The sequence below is a fragment of the Sus scrofa genome, chromosome 13 (genome assembly GCF_054392235.1).
Source record: "Sus scrofa isolate SSC_HxYL_T2T_F1_AM1 chromosome 13, Sscrofa_HxYL_maternal_Yorkshire_Landrace_v2.0, whole genome shotgun sequence".
Taxonomy (NCBI): domain Eukaryota; kingdom Metazoa; phylum Chordata; class Mammalia; order Artiodactyla; family Suidae; genus Sus; species Sus scrofa.
The window spans coordinates 215,221,599-215,242,301 of record NC_139395.1 but is presented as its reverse complement, the minus strand read 5'-3'; the positions used below and the strand labels follow the sequence as shown (position 1 = coordinate 215,242,301).

The 20,703-nt window shown below is 46.9% G+C and overlaps 1 protein-coding gene across 14 annotated transcripts in view; it reads right to left on the bottom strand.

Annotated features, from left to right (window-relative positions):
• Positions 1–20,703, bottom strand: part of DOP1B (DOP1 leucine zipper like protein B) — a 134,498-nt gene that overhangs the window by 107,617 nt on the left and 6,178 nt on the right. For all 14 annotated transcript variants that reach the window (XR_014825162.1, XR_014825163.1, XR_014825159.1 and 11 more), the window contains exon 2: positions 19,126–19,290. Coding sequence is in view for 5 of the 14 variants with exons in the window: in XM_003132763.5 (XP_003132811.3) it covers positions 19,126–19,263 (138 nt within the window). In the remaining 9 variants the exon portion in view is untranslated. The remainder of the gene's footprint in view (positions 1–19,125; positions 19,291–20,703) is intronic.

Sequence of the window (20,703 nt, the reverse complement as noted above, 5' to 3'; positions counted from 1 at the left end):
CCTGTCCCACTGGATTGGAACCCCTCCCGAGGCTCTTCTCCGCTGTCCTTCCCTCTGCCTCCCTGTCCCTGAAGCAAGCTCTCTACACAGAAGCAGTAACAGTGGAAGAAGCTAACAATGCGCCCGGCATAGGTCACCGAGGCATGAGAGCCTGGCTTATTCCTCCAGATGGACTCAGGCCCAAGGCTGACTCTCCTTTGCAAACCCAGCAGCCATAAAACTGCCCAGGGCACTCAGAACCCAGAGGCAGAACGTGTGGCTGGCATAAAGCAGGTGCCAGAAGAACACGATCTTCTAAGATACCCAAGAAGGTTCCGAACTTAGGATGAGACCTGCGCAGATGGGGAGACAGGAAATCCTTGGCAGTTACTCCATAAGCCTGACTCCAGCCAGAGGCACACGAATGCCCACAGAGAGAGCACGGCTCCTCACAGGACACTGCGTCTTTTAAGGAACATGCACATACTTCTACTGTCAAAAAACAAGTATGCCTGTATCAGCCCGTGGAGGAAACGGACTCCCATGGGTTAAGGATGGTCTGGTCCAAGGTTGCAGCTCAGTAAGAGCATTTTTGGATGTAAAGAATAGGATATCTGGAGTTCCCACAGTGGCTCAGCAGCATCCACGAGGATGCAGGTTGAATCCCTGGCCTTGCTCAGTGGGTTAAGGATCCAGCATTGCCGTGAGCTGTGGTCTAGGTCGCAGATGTGGCTTGGATCCCACGTGGGTGTGGTTGTGGTGTAGGCCAGCAGCTACAGTTCTGATCTGACCCCTAGCCTGGGAACCTCCATAGGCCGCGGGTGCGGCCCTTAAAAAAAAAAAAAAAAAAAGAACATGTAAGGATAACCTGACCCCCTTGCTGTACAGTGGGAAAATAAAAAAAATTATAAAAAAAAGACATAAAAAAGAGAATAGGATATCTGACTACTATATAAGCCTCAGTGAAGATATATCACCTCGCAACCAAACCTAGAGCAGTGGTTCTCAAACTGGGGCAATTTTTCCTTCAAGGAGCATTTGGCCACGTCTGGAGACTCTTCTGACTGTTACAATGGGAGGGTGTGTGTGTGTGTGTGTGTGTGTGTGTGTGTGTGTGTGTGTGTGAACACACAGGACAGTACCCCTGCCCCATCACAGAAGGTCAACAGTGCTGAGGCCCAGAAACCCTGGTCTAGAGGAGCCTGGTCTGTGTCTGGTTAGTGCAGGGGCTCAATGACATCCTAAAAGGACTCATGCTTATGTGCGCCCAATGGTGAGTTGACTCATCTTCAGCCTTTTCCTGTTTTAACCTCCTGCCACACACCAGGCAGTAAATTCTCACATGACTATAGAGAGGAGCCAAAAAAAAAAGGTTGTTCCTTTCTTGTCTCTCTATATTACAGGAAATCCTTTCCAGAAGTTGGCCGGCCATATGTCATGGTTGGAGAAGGTCGTGTGCCCAGGTCTAAATTAATCCCTGCCAAGGAAAATAGAGTAACTAGGGCTTTTTTTTCCTTTGCATTTTAGGGCTGCACCTGTGGCATGTGGAAGATCTCAGGCTAGGGGTCTAATTGGAGCTATAGCTGCCGGCCTACACCACAGCAACTTGGGATCTGAGCTGCATCTGAGACCTGCACCAAAGCTCACGGCAACACCAGATCCCTGACCTACTGAGCGAGGCCAGGGATCGAACCTGCATCCTCGTGGATACTAGTTGGGTTTGTTTCTGCTGTACCACAATGGGAACTCCTAAAATAACTAGGATTAAGTCCTCCCACAGCAGCAAGTACTGCTGGGCTGGAAGATGGGGGCCACCATGCTGCATGGCATCGCCATCTGATCCTGACACATAGGAAGAGGGTGAGTGGCTGGGCCACCAGCATATCTGCCCCAAGCTGAGACGTGGTGAGCCTGACCATGAACCCAGATGCTCTGCTCCCCAGCTCGGCGTTCCTTCCTTCATCCCACGGCATCTGAATGAGCATACCTTCCAACGTACAACTTCCAAGGCATCTCTCAGGCGTTAGGAGAATCTGGGTTAAGCGGAATTATCATCAAAAATCCAGGAGTAAAATGTAAGGCAGAACTGTGTTGCTTGGGAAAAAAGTGCTTCACACTTTACAAACTGCTCGGGTAATGAAATGACATACATTTCTCACTGTATAAAGGTAAGACGTTACTAAGGTTAGTAAATAAGGAACAAACTGATCCTTGAAGAGACAAGCCAGATGATGGACCTGCAGGGTTGAGATAATGCTGCAACACTAGGGAAACTCCCATGAAGATAAGTGCACGCCAGGTAGGGCAGGGCTGGGACCGCACACCTGAATCCAGTTCTCTTCTGTGGTAAGGGTTATGGCTGAGTCGGCTCTGCTGGGCGAGCCGGCATTTTTCTCCCTTGAAGATACGAGTGGAAGTAAGATGTATCATTAAGATCTAAGTATGCCCTTTCATGCCCTTCCCCCTTCCTGAGGGACAAATGGCAGTAAATAGAGCAACCCTGGAAGCCACGTGTTAAAGAAGGCAGAGTGCCTGGCTTGAATCTCTGGAATGACCACAGGGAAGGGAGCTGCCCAATCTGGATCACGGTGCTAAAGGGATACTTGAATGAGAAACTTCACTCTTAAGGTGGCACTGAATTTTTGGACTTGTTACAGCAGCTAACACTACTGTGACTAATACACAGATAGTATCATCATGATTTAACCTTTTTGGAGAAAATGCTAGCAAAATATTAACAAAAACCACAAAGAGTACTGGTTGATGATATGTACGTACACCTGCCTTCCTGAAGAATTCAAAGCAAGAGGCTGAAAAAACTTAGAAATAAATTCACCAATATGGCCAGTTTTCAATTTTTTTTTTTTTTTGGTCTTTTTAGGGCTGCACCAGTGGCATATGGAGGTTCCCAGGCTAGGGGTCAAATCAGAGTTGTAGTCACTGGCCTACACCACAGCCAGAGCAACTCTGGATCCGAGCCACATCTGTGACCTACACCACAGGTCACAGCAATGCTGGATCTTTAACCCACTGGGCGAGGCCGAGGATTAAACTTATGTCCTCATGGATACGAGTCAGATTCGCTTCCACTGAGCCATGACAGGAACTCCCAGTTTTCAAATTCTTGATAGTTTCCTACATGACAACAAGTAGTTAAAACATAAAGTGGAAAATAATCCCATCGATAATAGCAAAAATACTTGCATAAAATACCTAATATATTTAAGACACAGAGGACTTACGTGAGAACAATTCAATACTTAGGGATCTAATGAATGTCTTTTTCTTTTCTTTTTTTCCCCCCGCATCTACAGAACATGGAAATTCCGAGGCTAGGGATTGAATCTGAGCCACAGATTCAACCTAGGCTGCAGCTACCTCAATAACAGATCCTTTCACCCCCTGCACTGGGCCAAGGATTGAACCCACGCCTCTGCAGCAACCCAAGCTGCTGCAGTCAGATTCTTAACCCACTGCACCATAGCGGGAACTCCTGAATGCTTTTTAATCGATCTAGAGATCATGACAGTTCCAAGTGGGAGGGGGAAGGTCCAACTGTGTGAAAATGTCACTACTCCCCAAAATATTCAGTTATTTGTTACCCAACACCAACCAACTCCTGTAAGATTTTTCTTTCTTTTTTTTTTTGGCTGCATTCATGGCCTACAAAATCTCCCAGGCCAGGGATCGAACTCATGCCACAGCAGGGACAACACTGGATCCTTAACCTGCTGAGCCACCAGGGGACTCCCCCATAAGATGTTTTTTAAAACTCTGCAAATGGTTCTGAAGTTCATCTGGAAGAAAACCACGCTGGAACAGGAGAAAAATTCTGGAACAGAAGAGTGGGCAGGGTGGGTGCAGAATGTGGTCCTGCCAGATAAAGACAGAAAGCACAGCAGCTGAAAGGCGTGGCTCCAGAACCAAAGCGCAGGCGAGTGGAAGAAGATGCACTCCACAGAGATGCAGGAGTCCAAAGGTTTAACCATACGTTCACTGACACAGCAACTCCACCGCTGGCTACATACCTTACAAAAATAGCCAAGGGCAGAGAGAGGTCCATTAGATCCTCCTGTGGAACTGTGAAAAACTGGAAGTAAACTAGTTGGGCAATAGAGGGCTTCTAGGTCTTGCCCACTCCGTACAGCTCCCCACTCCCTTCCTCTCTCTCTCACATACACACAACAGCTATCCATGAACTGTTCAACCTTCTTTTGCCCCCTTATTTTATTAAAAGCATCTTTCATGTTGGTACTTACCAGTCCACTGCAGGTGGATGCTGCCTGTGTCATCATGTCTTATCCTGCTGCCACACCCCTACTGGAGTGGTCATTTCCAATTTTTCTATCACATACAACGAAACAGTGTAGGCTCTTAGAGTTCTCTTTTGAGTTGAACTTCTATAGGACTAAAGCAAATTTAAACTGATGATGTCCTAACTCTCTGATCATTAGTCATTGGGAAATGCAAAAGCCACAGGGAGATACTACTACCGTCCCGCTAAAATGGCAAAAATGAAAAGACCGCCATGTCCTGTGCTCTTACGATTTTAAAAATTAAAATTGTTAAAATGGCCATACCACTCAAAGCAAGCTACAGATTGTATGCAATGCCTTTCAAAATACACATGACACTTTTCACAGACGTAAAACATAATTCAAAAATTCATCTGGAATCGTAAAAGACCGTGAATTGCCATAACAATCTTGAGAAAAAAGAACAAATCTGGAAGTATAACCCTCCCAGACTTCAGACAATAATGCAAAGCTACAGTAATCAAAACAGCATGGTAATGCACAAACAACTGATACGTAGATCGATGGAACAGGATAGAGAGACCAGAAATAAACCCATGCACCCATGGTCAATTCATCTGTGACAATGTAGGCAAGAATATACAATGGAGAAAAGACAGTCTCTTCAACAACTGGTGCTGGGAAAACTGGACAACTACATGTAAAAGAATGACATTAGAATAGTACCTTACACTATATACAAAAATAAACTCAAAATGGATTAAAGACCAAAATGGGTTAAATGTAAGACCTGAAACAGTAAAACCTCTAAAAGAGAACACAGGCAAAACACTCTTTGACATAAATCACAGCAATATTTTTTTTGGATATGACTTCTAAGGCAATAAAAATAAAAGCCAAAATAAATAAATGAGATCTAATTAAACTTAAAAGCTTTTGTTGGAGTTCCCTGGTGGCCTGGTGGTTAAGGATCTAGCATTGTCACTGCTATGGCTTGGGTTCAATCCCTTGCCCTAAGAACTTCTATCACAAGCGTGGCCAGAAAAATAAATAAATAAACAAAATAAAACAAAAGCTTTTGCACAGCAAAGGATACCACTGACAAAATGAAAAGATAACCTACAAATGGGAGAAAATATTTGCAAATGATATGACTGACAAGGGGTTTATGTCCAAAATACACAAAGAGCTCAGACAACTCAATATCAAAAAAAACCCCAAACCACCCAATGAAAAAAATGGGCAGAAGACCTCAACAGACATTTTTTTTTTTTTTTTTTTTTTTTGCTTTTTAGGGCTACACCTGTGGCATATGGAGGTTCCCAGGCTAGGGGTCAAATCGGAGCTGTAGTTGCTGGCCTATGCCGGAGCCATAGCAAAGCGCAATCCCAGTCGCATCTGCAACTGACTCCACAGCTCACTGCAATGCCGGATTTTTAATCCACTGAGCAAGGCCAGGGATCGAACCTGTGTCCTCATGGATGCTAGTCAGATTTGTTAACTGCTGAACCACGACGGGGAACTCAACAGACATTTTTCCAAAGAAGACATGCAGGTGGCTAACAGGCACTTGAAAAGATGGTCAACATTGCTAATTAATTATTAAAGAAATGCAAATTAAAACAAGGTATTACCTCACAGCTGTCAGAATGTCTCTCTTCAAAAAGTTTACAAATCACAAATGTTGGTGAGGATGTGGAGAAAAGGGAGCCCTTGAACACTGCTGACGGGAATGTAAATTGGTGCAGGCACTATGGAAAACAGTACAGATAACCCTACACTGCTAACAACAGAACCACCGTTTGATTCGGCAATTCTACCCCTGGGTTTATATCTGGAAAAAATCAGAACACTAATTTGAAATGATATATGCACCCCAATGTTCAGAGCAGCACTATCTACAACACCCAAGATATGGAAGCTACTCAAGTGCTCATTAACAGAAGGCTGGATAAAGAAGATGTGACACACACACACACACATACACACAGACATGGATATGACTCAGCCATTAAAAAGAATGAAATCTTCCATTTGCAGCAATGTGGATGGACCTAGAGAATATTATATTTAGTGAAATAAGTCAGATAGAAAAAGACAAATATTGCATGATATCACTTTTTTTTTTTTTGTCTTTTCTAAGGCCACACCTGTGGCATATGGAGGTTCCCAGGCTAGGGGTCCAATCGGAGCTGTAGCCACCAGCCTGCGCTAGAGCCACAGCAACGCGGGATCCGAGTCGCATCTGCACCGGATCCTTAACCCACTGAGCAAGGCCAGGGATCGAACCTGCAACCTCATGGTTCCTAGTCGGATTCACTAACCACTGAACCACGATGGGAACTCCAGCATGATTTCACTTTTATGTGGAATCTAAAAATGACACGAATGAATGCAAATACAAAACAGAAACAGACTCACGGATCTAGAAAACAAACTAGTGGTTATCAAAGGGATAAGGGAAGAGGGCACAGGCAAATTAGGGGGATAGGAGTAAGAGATACAAACTACTCTGTATAAAATAGAAAAGCAACAAGGACATACTATATAGCACAGGAAATTACAGTCATTTAATAACTTTTAATGGAGTATAATCTTTAAAAGTGCTGAAGCACTATGCTGTACACCTGAAGCTAATATAATATTGTGAAGCAACTACACTTCAATAATAATAAAACAAAAGAATGCCTATACCAAGTGCTGGCAAGAATAGGAAAGAGCTAGAGTTCCCATAACTGCTGGTGGGGTGGAAGACGATACAACTACTTTGGAAAACAAGTTGGCAGATTTTTAAAAAGTTAAATATATACTTACTGGAAGCAACCCAATGTCCATTAACAGGCAAATGGATAAATAAATGGTCTATGTCCATGAAATCCTGCTCAGCAGTAAGAAGGAATCAATCATCAATATATACAACTTGGATGATTTTCAAAATAGTTTTGTTGAGTGAAAGATGCCAGACCAGAAAAAAAAAAGAGTATATACTGTATGAGTCTATTTTTTTTTCAATTTAATTTTTATATTGTATTGGGATATAGTTGATTTGTAATGTATTAGTTTCAGGTGTACAGCAAAGTGATTCAGTTATACATATACACACACCCATTCCTTTTCAGATTCTTCTCCTTTCTAGGTTATTAAAGAATATTGAGTAGAGTTCCCTCTGCTATACGATAAGCCCTTGTTGGTTATCTATTTTATATATAGTAGTGTGTATATGTTGATCCGAGACTCCTAATTTATCCCTCCTGCCACCTTCCCCTTTGGCAACCCTAAATTTGTTTTCAAAGTCTGTGAGTCCGTTTCTGTCCTGTAAATAAGTTCATTTCTATCATTTTTTAAGAGTCCATATAACAGTGATATCATATGATATTTGTCTTTTTTTGTCTGACCTACTTCACTCAGTATGATAATCACTAGGTCCATCCATGCTGCTGCAAATAGCATTATTTCATTCTTTTTTATGGCCAAGTAATATTCCATTATATATATTATCACATCTTTATCTGGAAGATGGATATATAGGTTGTTTCCATGTCTTGGCTATTGTAAATAGTGCTGCTATTAATACTGGGATGTATGTATCTTTTTGAATTATGGTTTTGTCCAGATATAGGCCCAGGAGTGGGATTGCTGGATCATATGGTAGTTCTATGCTTAGTTTTTTGAGGAAGATCCATACTGTTCTTCATAGTGGCTACACCAATTTACATTCCCACCAGTAGTGTAAGAGGGTTCCCTCTTCTTGACACCATCTCCAGCATTATTTGTAGACTTTTTGATGACGGCCATTCTGTCTAGTGTGAGTTGGTACCTCACTGTAGTTTTGGTTTGCATTTCTCTCATAATTAGCAATGTTGAGCATCTTTTCATGTGTTTTTGGCCATCTGTATGTCTTCTCTGGAGAAATGTCTCTTTAGTGTATGAGTCTGTTGACATAAAATTTTCAAAAATGCAAACTAGTCAACAGTGATAGAAAACATCACCAGTCACCTGGGCATGGGGGGCAGAGAGGGGAGGCGGGGGGCCACAAAAGGTCATGAGGAATCTTCTGGGATGACGGACGTATGCTCATTTCTTACATGGTGATGGCTTCATAACGATAGACATGCATAAAAACTCATCAAATTATACACTTCAAATACGTGTAGTTTATCATACCACAAAGCCGTGAAAAAAGAAAACGTAGGACTATTTTAAAAAGATAAATGCGTGGGAAATGCCTGTATTTGACTCAAACACAAGCCTGAATATTGAATGTTTACATTCAATCAGTCATCCTTTTGGCAAAATAGCCCAGTTTAACTTATTTCCTCGCCATAACAAAATATCACAGGCTGGGCAGTTGAAACAACAGAAATTTATTTCTCCCCATTCTGGAGGCTGGAAGCCCCAAATCAAGGTGCTGGCTGAGCCCGTTCTCCTCCCAAGGTGTTGATGGTGCCTGCTCACTGTGTCCTCGCATGGAGGGGAGAGAGCCCGCTCAGTCTATTGGATTAGGGCCTCACCCTTATGACCTCATTTAACCTTACTTACCTCCTGGAAACCCTACCACCAGACACAGTCGCACTGCAGTGGGTTGGGGCTTCAAAGTATGAATTTGGTGTGTGTGTGTGGGGGGGGGGCGGCTTCTTTACCACAGCCTGTCTGACATGAAGTTTCTGGCTTCTTAACTTTCTTGCTAGTATTTCTAAAATGTAAAGGAACCATAGCCCTCTCCCCTATTCATAAACTCAATTCTGCCAGATGACCTTTTTAAAATTATTATTAGAAGAGCTTTTGTCACTAGATTGCTGGAGGACTAATTCACCTGTCCAAATCTGGACCATCTCCACCCTTCCAGCAGATCTGAAAGGAAGAACAGCACACATATCCTTTGGTTGGATGCAAAGCAAATAGATTATCCTAGCTATAATTTCTGGAAGCATATCAGACTCCTTTTAGCACAGAGGAATGCTCTTTCCAGAAGGACCACGTCAGCCTTACGGTGTCTGAGTGGCTCGCAGCGGGGCCACTGTCTCAGCCCTGGCCAGTTCTCAGCTCCTTTTGGATAACGCACGGTAGGATAAGAAGCAGTAACATGACCTGAGCCTCGGGGCATCACCCACCAAAAGGATGACACAACAGCGGCAGAGGACTGGGCGCTTTCACGCATTAGGCATGGGAGTCCTGCCTGACGTTCGATTAGCTGCATCGCCTAAGTTCTGGGGCCAAGAACAGCAGAACACAGCCAGAAACAAATGGCCCTGGGATTGCCACTCTCCTGCAGAGGAGCAAGATCTACTTACAACCGAAAAGAGTCAATAATTGCCAGCCAGGTCCTTTCAATTTGGTCTCTTCTCAGAAGGCACCCAGGCCCATGTCCTTCCAGTATGACCCTAACACCCCAGTTATCTGACACCTTCTACCCTCAAGGTCATCACCCTGGACGGCAGCCCAAGTTGCTGGAAAATGACTAAAATACTTGCCCTAAACTGAGACGCCAGCTCTCTTCCAGATGGGGCCCTAAAAGTGAGACGACAAGATGAAACCAGCATCACGAGGTGGAGGGGGGCTCAGGGCCCTACTCCAGTCACTCGCTGGGCAGAGCCGGGTCCAGGGGGCACTGGGGTGGTGATTCCAAAAGCATCTCAGCAGAGGGAGGAAGAGGTTGGGGAGGAGGACCGCCAGGGCCCCCACAGGGAGACACAAAGGGAAGCCCAACCTGGAGGGCTGAACTCCCCTAAGGGAACACTCCTCACCAGCCCCACAAGGAAGCTGGTGCAGAGCTGGCCAGGTGCAGGCAGGGGGGCACGAGGCATCAGGACCACGATCTCAATGTGTCTCCAGTGTGATGGTCTTGGGAGGTGGGGCCTTGGGGAGGTGATCAGGTCGTGAGGATGGAGCTCTGGAGAATGGGATTGGTGTCCTTGTAAAAGGGACCCCCCAGAGCTCCCTGCCCCCTCCACCATGGAGGACTCAAAGGAAGACAAGCAACTGTGACCCAGGAAGAGGGCCCTCCCTAGACACCGAATCGGCTGGTACCTTGATCCTGACTTCCAGCCTCCAGAACTGAGAAACAAAAGTCTGCTGGTAAGCCCCCAAGTCTGTGGTATAAAAGCAGTCTGGGTGGACCAGGACAGCCGGGAGGCTGCCCTGGGTGACTCGGAAATTCTGGCACACATGGTACAACCATACACATGAGAACTGAAGTTCTTCATGGCGCTCCAGGGCAATAAAAAAGAGATTAAATAACTAACACTCTACTCTTTCATGAGGCACATGATGACAAGCCGACTGGGCTTCCATTAAAAATTAGATTTTTGGGGAGTTCCCGTTGTGGCACAGTGGTTAACGAATCCGACTAGGAACCATGAGGTTGTGGGTTCGATCCCTGGCCTTGCTCAGTGGATTAACGATCCAGCGTTGCCGTGAGCTGTGGTGTAGGTCGCAGACGTGGCTCGGATCCCGCGTTGCTGTGGCTGTGGCGTAGGCTGGCAGCTACAGCTCTGATTAGACCCCTAGCCTGGGAACCTCCACATACAGCGGGTGTGGCCCTAGGAAAGGCAAAAAAAAAAAAAAAAAAAAAAAAATTAGGTTTTTGGGGGAGTTCCCATCATGGCGCAGCAGAAACGAATCCAACTAGGAATCACGAGGTTGAGGGTTTGATCCCTGGCCTCGCTCAGTGGGTTAAGGATCTGGTGTTGCTGCAAGCTATGGTGTAGGTCACAGACTTGGCTCGGATCTGGTGTTGCTGTGGCATAGGCTGGCAGCTGGAGCCCTGATTTGACCTCTAGCCTGGGAACCGCCATATGCTGCTGGTGAGGCCCTTAAAAGAAAAAACGTTTTGTTTTTTTTTTAAAAAAAGTTGATGTATGAAGAGACAATCTGTATCTCACTGTCAGACCCTGTTATGGGATAAAGTGAGTCCCCAGATTCCTATGTTGAAACCCTGACCCCAGAAGCTCAGAATGCAGTTATATCTGGAGACAGGGCCCTTAGAGAGGTAACAAGGTACAATGAGCCCACATGGGCGGTGTTCAACACTTCTGGTGTCCTTATAGGATGAGGCGGTCAGACACTGACAGAGAAGAGGACACAGGGAGAAGCAGTCGTCCCCAAGCCAAGGAGAAATGCCTCACAAGAAACTGAACCTGCCAACACCTTGATCCTAGATGCCCAGCCTCCAGATGGTGAGGAAATCCAGCTCTGTGCTGTCAGTACAGTCTGCGGTACTTAGTTACGACAGCCCTGGCAGAATAACGCAAACCCCAAACCAAAGAGGCTTCCATGGGAACTGATGCTATTTAAAAGAGAAGCAGTTAGCAGGGCATGGGTAAATGTCAGGGTCTAAGGGAGACTCATCACGTGTTCAGGTGCAAAGAGCCAGAACCATCCACCTGGTCCCCGAGCTCTGGTCACCATCTTCCCATCATGCCACAGCAAGGAGGCTCTGCTTTAAAAAGGAGATGCTTGGAGTTCCCGTCATAGCGCAGTGGTTAACGAATCTGACCAGGAACCACGACGTTGCGGGTTCGATCCCTGGCCTTGCTCAGTGGGTTGAGGATCCGGTGTTGCCATGAGCTGAGGTGTAGGTTGCAGACACGGCTCGGATCCCGTGTTGCTGTGGCTCTAGCGTAGGCCGGTGGCTATGGCTCTGATTCGACCCCTAGTCTGGGAATCTCTATATGCCTCGGAAGCGGCCCTAGAAAAGGCAAAAAGACCAAAATAAATAAATAAATAAAATAAAATAAAATAAAATAAAATAAAATAAAAAAGTAAATAAAAAGGAGATGCTTGTTGTTAAGCAATAAGATTTTAGAAACTAAAACACGTAACAACCCCAAGACCTATTTCTGTTGCTATGCATGTTACCTGCTTTCTGGCCATTTTGTGAAACAGTAAAACAGTAGGATATTGAATAAAAGCAGAAAAAAAAAAAAAGTGGTTCATTTAGGACCATTATGACACTTTAAAAAAAAAAAAAAAAAAAAAGCTTTAGGAGTTCCCGTTGTGGCGCAGTGGTTCACGAATCCGACTAGGAACCATGAGGTTGTGGGTTCAGTCCCTGCCCTTGCTCAGTGAGTTAACGATTCGGTGTTGCCGTGAGCCGTGGTGTAGGTTGCAGACGCGGCTCGGATCCCGCATTGCTGTGGCTCTGGCTTAGGCCGGTGGCTACAGCTCCGACTGGACCCCTAGCCTGGGAACCTCCATATGCCGTGGGAGCAGCCCAGAGAAATAGCAAAAAGACAAAAAAAAAAAAAAAAAAGAAAGAAAAAACACACAAAAAAGCTTTAGTGCTAAGGTTTTTTGTCTTTTTAGGGCCCCACCCACAGCACATGGAGGTTCCCAGGCTAGGAGTTGAGTCAGAGCTAAAGCTGCCAGCCTACACCACAGCCACAGTAATGGAAGTCTGAGTCGCATCTGTGATCTACACAGCTCACAGCAATGCCAGATCCTTAACCCACTGAGCGAGGCCAAGGATTGAACCCGCATCCCCATGGATACTAGTCGGGTTCGGTAAACAATGAGCCATGATGGGAACCCCTAGTGCTAAGGTTTTTTATTTTTATTTGTTTGCTTTTTAGGGCCGCACCTGCTGCATATGGAAATTACCAGGTTAGGGGTCTAATCGGAGCTGCAGCTGCCAGCCTACACCACAGCCACACCAGATCCAAGCCACATCTGGGACCTACACCACAGCCCATAGCAATGCTGGATTCTTTAACCCACTGGGTGAGGCCAAGGATCAAATCCACACCCTTGCGGAGACAACGTCAGGCCCTGAACCCCCCCAGCCACAACGGGAACTCTAAGAAAATTCTTCATCACATCAACTCTGATCAGGCATACTTGAATGCAGAAGCTGAGGGTCCCCCAGAAGCCTGCTGACAGAGGCCTGCCCTCTCCAGCATCCTCTCAAACTCTCTGCGTCCAGTAAGTGATCTGGGTGCTGAGGCTGCTCACTTCTGCTCCAAGGGTGCCAAGGTGAGGCTCACTCCCCACGCATCAGCCAGAGGGAGTCCTCTGCCAAGAAAGGCAGCCGAGGGTCACCTTGCTCAAAGCCTGTCTGGAAAGGCAGTGGCTTCCCTCCATCACGTTCAAAAGCCATGATCTGCCCAGGCTACCTCTCCTCTCTCACCCCCGTCACCTCTCCAGCCACGCCCATCCGGCTGTTCTTGGACACAGGCCTGCACCCCAGATGGCCTCCCTGCCAGCCAGCTCGCTGCACCTGGGCCTCTGCGCAAATCTCAAATGTCACTTTATCAGAGAGCCATCTCTGTTTGAGCTAGCATCCCATCCGCCTTCCCTGCTACCAACTCTCCTGGTGAATTTCTCCTCCTAGCATTCAGCGCCTGACATCACATTTATTTGCTGTCTGTCTGCCACTCATGCCCTACGAATCATGTGTTCAATGCTGGGTCCCCAGCACCGACATGTTCAGTCTACCTTGGTTCGACCACTGTCTCCGACTGTCAGGGCTTCTGTAACAAAGCACCATCTACCCGGGGGGGCTCATAGCAACAGCAACGGAGGCCAGGAATCAGCAGGGCTGGTTCCCCCTGAGGCTGGGAAGGAGAAGAGGCTCCAGGCTGCTCTCCTGGCAGTTTTCCGGCCCTCTCGGTGTTCCTCGGCTTTTAACTGCATCCGCCTCCAGTCTCTGCCCTCCATCTTCATGTGGCATCTTCCCTCTCTGCCTGTCTGTGTCCATGTCCAAATTTCCCCTTTTTATAAGGACATGCTCATCCTGGATCATGACCTCATTTTACCTTGATTGGCTCTGGAAAGATCAGATCTATAAATAAGGTCATACGCTGAGATCCTGGGGGTTAGGCCACAACGTTTCTGGAGGACACAATTCGATCCATAACAATCGCTTGGCAGCCATATGACATCGGCAAGCCAGTTACCTTCCCCAGATGAATGGGGCTAATACCTGGGTCTCCCTCGTTTGGCTCATGAAGAAAGCAAAGAGGTGCACCCTTGTTCCTCTACAGGAACCACAGAGGTGCTGACAGGGAGACGGCTGGGGGCCCTGCGCCAGAGCACAGGGTTGGAGGCCGGCAGACAGGGTCTGTGTCCTCCCTCTGCTACTTGCGGGCGATGACTTCACCAGAGTCCAACCTCAAGTGTGAACGAGGAGGCATGCCCAACCTTGGCACGCAGCCCTCGCTCTCTGGGTGTCAGCTGCGGTCCGCTGGGCCCAGGGAGGGATGGGCGGCATCACCCTCATCCCGCCCACATGGTGCAAATTCATCAAGCGGGCTGCATGCCCTCACAACCTAATCACGGCCGCAGAGAACAGGAAGCTCAAGCCAAGAGGACACAGGTGTGGGGGGCATGGACTTGGCTAACAACTTTAACAAAAAGTAGTCTTCTAATTATACTTTATTTTTTTCCTTTTACAGTCACACCTGTGGCATACAGAAGTTCCCAGGCCAGGGGTGGGATTGGAACTGCAGCTGCCAGCCCACCCCACAGCCACAAGGGATCTGAGCAGCACCTGTGATGTACACTGAAGCTTGCAGCAATGCCAGACCTGTAACCCACGGAGTGAGGCCAGGGATCAAACCCGTATCCTCATGGACACTCTGCCGGGTTCTTAACCCGCTGAGCCACAACGGGAACTCCAATAGTCTTTTCAAACACTTATCCAATACGACTCATAACGCACCACCCATGGACATCACACTGGGACCTCTACCAGATGCTCAAACTAACGCGTCCCAAAGGGGACCCTGGTCTCCCTGCTCAGCCCTCGACCCGGCTCCTCCCCCTTCTGATCGCATCCTTCAGCTCCTCAATCCAGAAACCTGGGGGAACACCTGTGAGTCATACTTGCCGCCTCTTTTTCTCTTACATCCCACATCTGATCCAGAGGCAACACCTTCGAAACACATTCAGAATCCAAGCACCACTGCACGGGCCTGCTTCTGTTATAGCAACGGCTCCTAAATGGTCTCCCTGTGTCTGCCTTGCCAAACCCCACCCTGGCAGGGCACCTGGAAATGGGTCTGGCACCTGAAAGGGAAGCCAGGCCATGCCACTCTGCTGGACGGCTCCCCCCAGCTCAAGGGGCCACTGCCAGACTCTCCTGCGGAAGGACCTATAAGATCAGACGCCCCCCCCAGCCCTTTCCTCTGCGGCCTCGTTTCCCCTCACCGGCTTTGTAAAACCCTCCCTGGCCTCAGACACACCAGAGCCTCTGCACTTGGTCAAATGGCACCATCTCAGCAAGGTCTTCCTAGACGACCCCATTTAATGTCACACTGTCCCCTCCCTCCCTTACTGTTGCCACAACACTCATTACCACCTAACAGCCCATATACTCCGCTTATCATCCAGCTTCCCCGCCCCCAGCAGAATGAGGGCGGGGTCTTGTCTGTTTTGCTCTCTGCCGCCCCTGGCCCCTACTGACACATTTTGAAGGCCACTCAGGTGGCTAGCGAATGAATGAATGGATGAACGGCCACCACTTTCAAAATTCAACTGTACTCAATAACCTGCCCTTCAGAAGTCAGGTTACAACGATAAAACATTTTTGGAAGTTTTTCAGGTATACTGAAACAAAGCCTTCTATTTAACCTCATTGCTTAAGAACTGTACTTTCTAAGCCTATTAATTTGGCCTCCCTCAAAATGTATACATTCCTAAGTAAATGGAAAGACCTCCTGTGTTTACAGATTAGAAAACGATATTCGTTTGGTTTTTTTCTTTCTGTGCCCAAGGCATGCAGAAGTTCCTGGGGCAGGAACTGAACCTCTGCCACAACAGTGACCCCAGCCGCTGCAGTGACAACGCTGAATCCTTAAAGCCACTGTGCCATCAGAGAACTCTTCAGAAGACAATATTGCTAACATGGCACTACTCCCCAAAGCCATCTACAGAGTCAATGCAAGCTCTCTCAAAATCCCAATTGGCTTTTTTTGCAGAAATTGACAAGCTGATCCTAAAAGCCACATGGAATATCAAAGAATCCCGAATAGCTAGAACAATTTTAAAAAAGAACAACAAAGTTGGAAGACTCTTACTTCCCATTTCAAAACTTATTAGAGGAGTTCCCTTGTGGCTCAGTGGGTTAAAGATCCATTATTGTCATTGCTATAGCTCTGTTACAAAGGTGCTGAGGGCCCAATCCCTGGTCAGGGAATTTCTGCATGCTGCAAGTGAAGCCAAAAAATTAAAAAAAAAAAAAAAAAAAAAAAGCTTATTAGTCAAAATGCGGTATTGGCCTAAGGGTAAATATACAAATCAATGGAAAAAATGAAAGCCCAGATACAAACCCCTCTCTTTATGGCTAATTGATTTCCAACAAGGGTTCCAACACCTTTAAAAAAGAACAGTCTCTGGAGTTCCCACTGTGGTACTGTGGATTAAGAATCCGCAGCAGCTTAGGTCACTCCCTGGAGATGCAGGTTCACTCCCTGGCCTGGTGCAGTGGGTTGAGGATCAGGTGTTGTCACAGCTGTGGCTCAGATTTGATCCCTGGCCTAGAAACATCCATATGCCCTGGGTGTGGCCATTAAAAAAAGATAAACAGCGTAGTTTAAATACGGACCTAATACTTGAATAGAAATTTCTCCAGCCGATGGCCATACCACCTTGAATGCGCCCAGTCTCTTCTGAATAGAAATTTCTCCAAGGAAGGTATACAAACGGCCAACAAGCAAATGAAAAGATATTCAAAAAAAAAAAAAGGAAAACCATGACAATAAGTGTTACTGAGGATGAGAAGAAAATGGAACCCTCATACACTGCAGGGAGGCACATCAAGTGGGGCAGCCACCGAGGAAAACAGCTTGGTGGGTCCCCAACAAAGTTCAGTATAGATTCACCGCACAACGGAGTAATTCCACTCCTAGGTACATACTTAAAAGAAAGGATGACAGGTGTTCAAACAAAAACTTGTACACATATATCCATACAGCGCTATTCACGACGGCCAAAAGGCAGACACCCCACTGATGACTGGATAAGCACAATGTGATCGAGTCATACGATGGAGCATCATTCAGCTGTAATAAGCAATGAAGTACTGATACACCCACAACATGGATGAACCTTGAAACACGCCAAGTGGAAGAAGCCAGACACAAAAGGCCACATTCCTGGGTGACTTATTTTCTGTGAAATATCCACAGACCCAGAAAGCAGGTTAGTGGTTGCCAGGGGCTGGGTAACGGGAGGAACGGGGAGGGTTTCCTCTGGGGGTGGTGAAAACCATCCCGGACGTAGAGTGGGGATGGTTGCATAACATCGTAGATGTACTAAAAGCCACTTAACCATACACTTTAAACTGGGTGAAGACTAAATTTTATGTTACATGAGTTTTAACTCAACAAAAAACATAATGAACACATGTCCTCCCCGCTAAAAGCATCTTTTTAGATTCCAGAGAGTCGAGGGCTAAAAGAGTGAAACATCTGGAAGAACCCAAACCTGTCCAAATCCCATTCCAGGGCTTCTCCCTTCCCCCTAAAAAAGCAGCCCACCTTCATGCAAGAGAGCGAATGTTCTCTTCAGCTGGAAAGGTTAGCACTCTACAACCAAAGCACTCGCCAGCTCTTATCTGCTGTTTGATGACATGCCTCCATCCCAGCCAGCACCAGCCACGAGGCTCCCGTGCTGTAAATACACCTTGCAGAGACTGGGCAGTTTCCTGGCCACTACCTGTAATAGCTGCCTATCTCCTTGGTGCCATCTGTGGGTGCTGAGAGCTGCTTTCCGGCGGCTGGTGCTAGAAAGCTGCCTGGGCATTGCCCACCCCACCCCTGAGCCCATGGTCAGGCTGCTCGTATTCTCACTCCCCGGTTTCTTGAAGAGGTAAATAGAGGTCTTTCTCTTTAGCGAGGTCTCTTAGAGGCCCCTGGGGGGGTGTGGCCTGGGGAGTGAGGACCTTCCAGACTAGGCTGGGCATCTCCTATGTCCATCTTACATCCTCACAGCAGGTCAGGGTACCCCAGAGGGCTCCAGAGTCAGCTGTCACAGACAGGAGCCCGAGCCAGGCAGCAAGAGAGCCAGGTACAGCCTCTTCGAGGGCCAAATATCTTCCTCCTACAGGGCACAGTGGTCACCCTCCTTCCAGGCAGGATGCGAAAATACAATAGCCTCACCCATAGAACACGAAGTCAGGTCTACATATGACCAGTTTTGATCTTCCTGGACCTGACTCTCTCTCTCTCTCTGTCACACACACACACAATCTCTGGGCAGATTTCCACACTGATTTCATCTTTTTTCTTCTGGGTGTTACTAGTCAGCAGTAAAATGGTAGACCAGAAACAAAAAAGCCGTAAAAATGCTAAGCAGTACACAGAAGACAATTTATCTGTGAATAGCTGGACACTAAAAATCTATCTTGTTTAGGGAGTTCCCGTTGTAGCTCAGTGGGTTAAGAATCGACTAATATGCATGAGGACGCAGGTTCGATCCCCGGCCTCGCTCAGTGGGTTAAGGATCTGGCATTGCTGTGAGCTGTGGTGTAGGTCACCGATGTGGCTTGGATCTGGTATGGCTGTGGTGTAGGCCATAGCTGCAGCTCTGATTCCACTCTGGTTCTGAGAACTTCCATATGCTGCAGGTGTGGCCCTAAGAAAAAAAAAATGAGCCCAAACAGGTCCAAATCCCTTGTTTAGACTTAAATATTGCTGAGAAGATGACTCTTCTGCTGTTCGATCAACTATCTTCCACACCACACGTCTACGCTTAGGAGAAAAGGACTGGAAGGTGGCAAGTACCCCGAAAGATGAACCTTGGGTAACTGGGTGACAGAACCACGGGCCTTTCTTCCTATCTAAGGGCTGTAATCAGCAGGCAGTGTAACATTAAGAGGACAAGTCCTTGAAGGAATGAAAGGGCAGGGGTGTCCCCGCCTCCGTGCCACCCAAACGCTCCCCGCCCCACGTACCTTGTTGAGCTTGCCCAGTGAGGATATGAGATCCGCCCACTCGCTGGAGGACTCAAAATTTCTTAGAGCCTTTTCAATCACGGAAGAGTAACTCCTGTATCTGTAATCATTCAACAGCTCCTGCTCTTCCGGGTCCATCTTACATCCTCGCAGCAGGTCAGGGAGCTGAGAGGGAAGCAAAGAATAAACAAATGAGGCAGCCCTTCGAGGTTGAGGCGCGTTCCCAGCCCAGGGCTCCAGAGAACACGCATCCACAAACACTCCTCTGCACAAACGCACTGGGCGAGCCAACTCAAATATTTAGCAAGGCTTCTGAGCCAGGCACTGTGGCAGATGAAAGATAAATAGTTCCGGCCTTCCTGGACTCAGAGGGAGACAAATGGACGGGGCAGAAAGAAGCAAAATGCTAGGGTCCCACTTAATGGACAAAAGGTATTCTAGGAGCAAAACTCAGAACGTGACTAACTGTCTGTTGTTGCCAACTGCTGATTTTTTCTTTTCTTTTCTTTTTCTTGTCACACCTGCAGCGTGCAGAAGTTCCAGGCCAGGGATAGAACCCGAGCCACACCGTGATAATGCGGGATCCTTAACCGCTAGGCCACCTGGGAACTCCCCAAGAGGTAATTTTGAACGCAGATGGTATCTTTCAACGTAGGGCGTTTACACAACCTAAGGAAAGCGGATCTACAGTCTTAACTGAACATCTGTTTAGCAATCCAACTGTCTCCAGCTACGCTCTGAGAGAGGACTGGAAATATTCTATAAGAAAATTGGGTGGAAAAAAAAGACTGAAAACCTAAGGATGTGGAATTCCCACTGTGGCACAGGGTTAAGGATCCGGCCTCTCTGCAGCAGCTCAGGCTTGGTCCCTGGCCTGGGAACTTCCATATGCCTTGTGTGCAGCAAAAAGAGAAAACAAAACAAAAAATAAGGATGTCAGAGAGAAGGGTCTGACAGCAGTGGTATCAGAAATGAACCATGTGCCTGTGTAGTTATCAAGTGGCAATTAATGCCAGGCCCCTGACAGGTGCTGTCCTGACAGCGCTGTGCCTCCAGGTATAGAATCTGGATGTACGTGTGTCATGCCAGGCCCCAGGCGGTCGTCGTTTTGTTCTTGCCCTTGGACATTCTTTGATGGAGTCTTTTATTTTGTTCTGTGGTTAGATGCATTCATTATATATGAACCACTGCAGTTACTGCAAAGCCTAAGACATCCACTGCCTGATCCCAATGCCAAAGCAACCATTTCCTTTTCCTTTCATCCCCGATGTGACAAAAGGAAACAAGAGATGCTGCAAATTTGCCTTTGGGAAAACATCCATCATTTATGCACTCTAACATAAAGAAATGCATGCCTAAAGTTTTTTTTTTTGTATGCCTTCATTAAAAAAAAAAAAAAAAAGTCTGGACTTTCCTTCATGGAGCAGTGGAAACGAAGCCGACTAGGAACCATGAGGTTGCAGATTTAATCCTGCTCTTGCTAAGTGAGTTAAGGATCTGACATTGCTAGAACTGTTGTAGAGGTCACAGACATGGCTCGGATCCTGAGCTGCTGTAGTGTAGGCTGGTAGCTGCAGC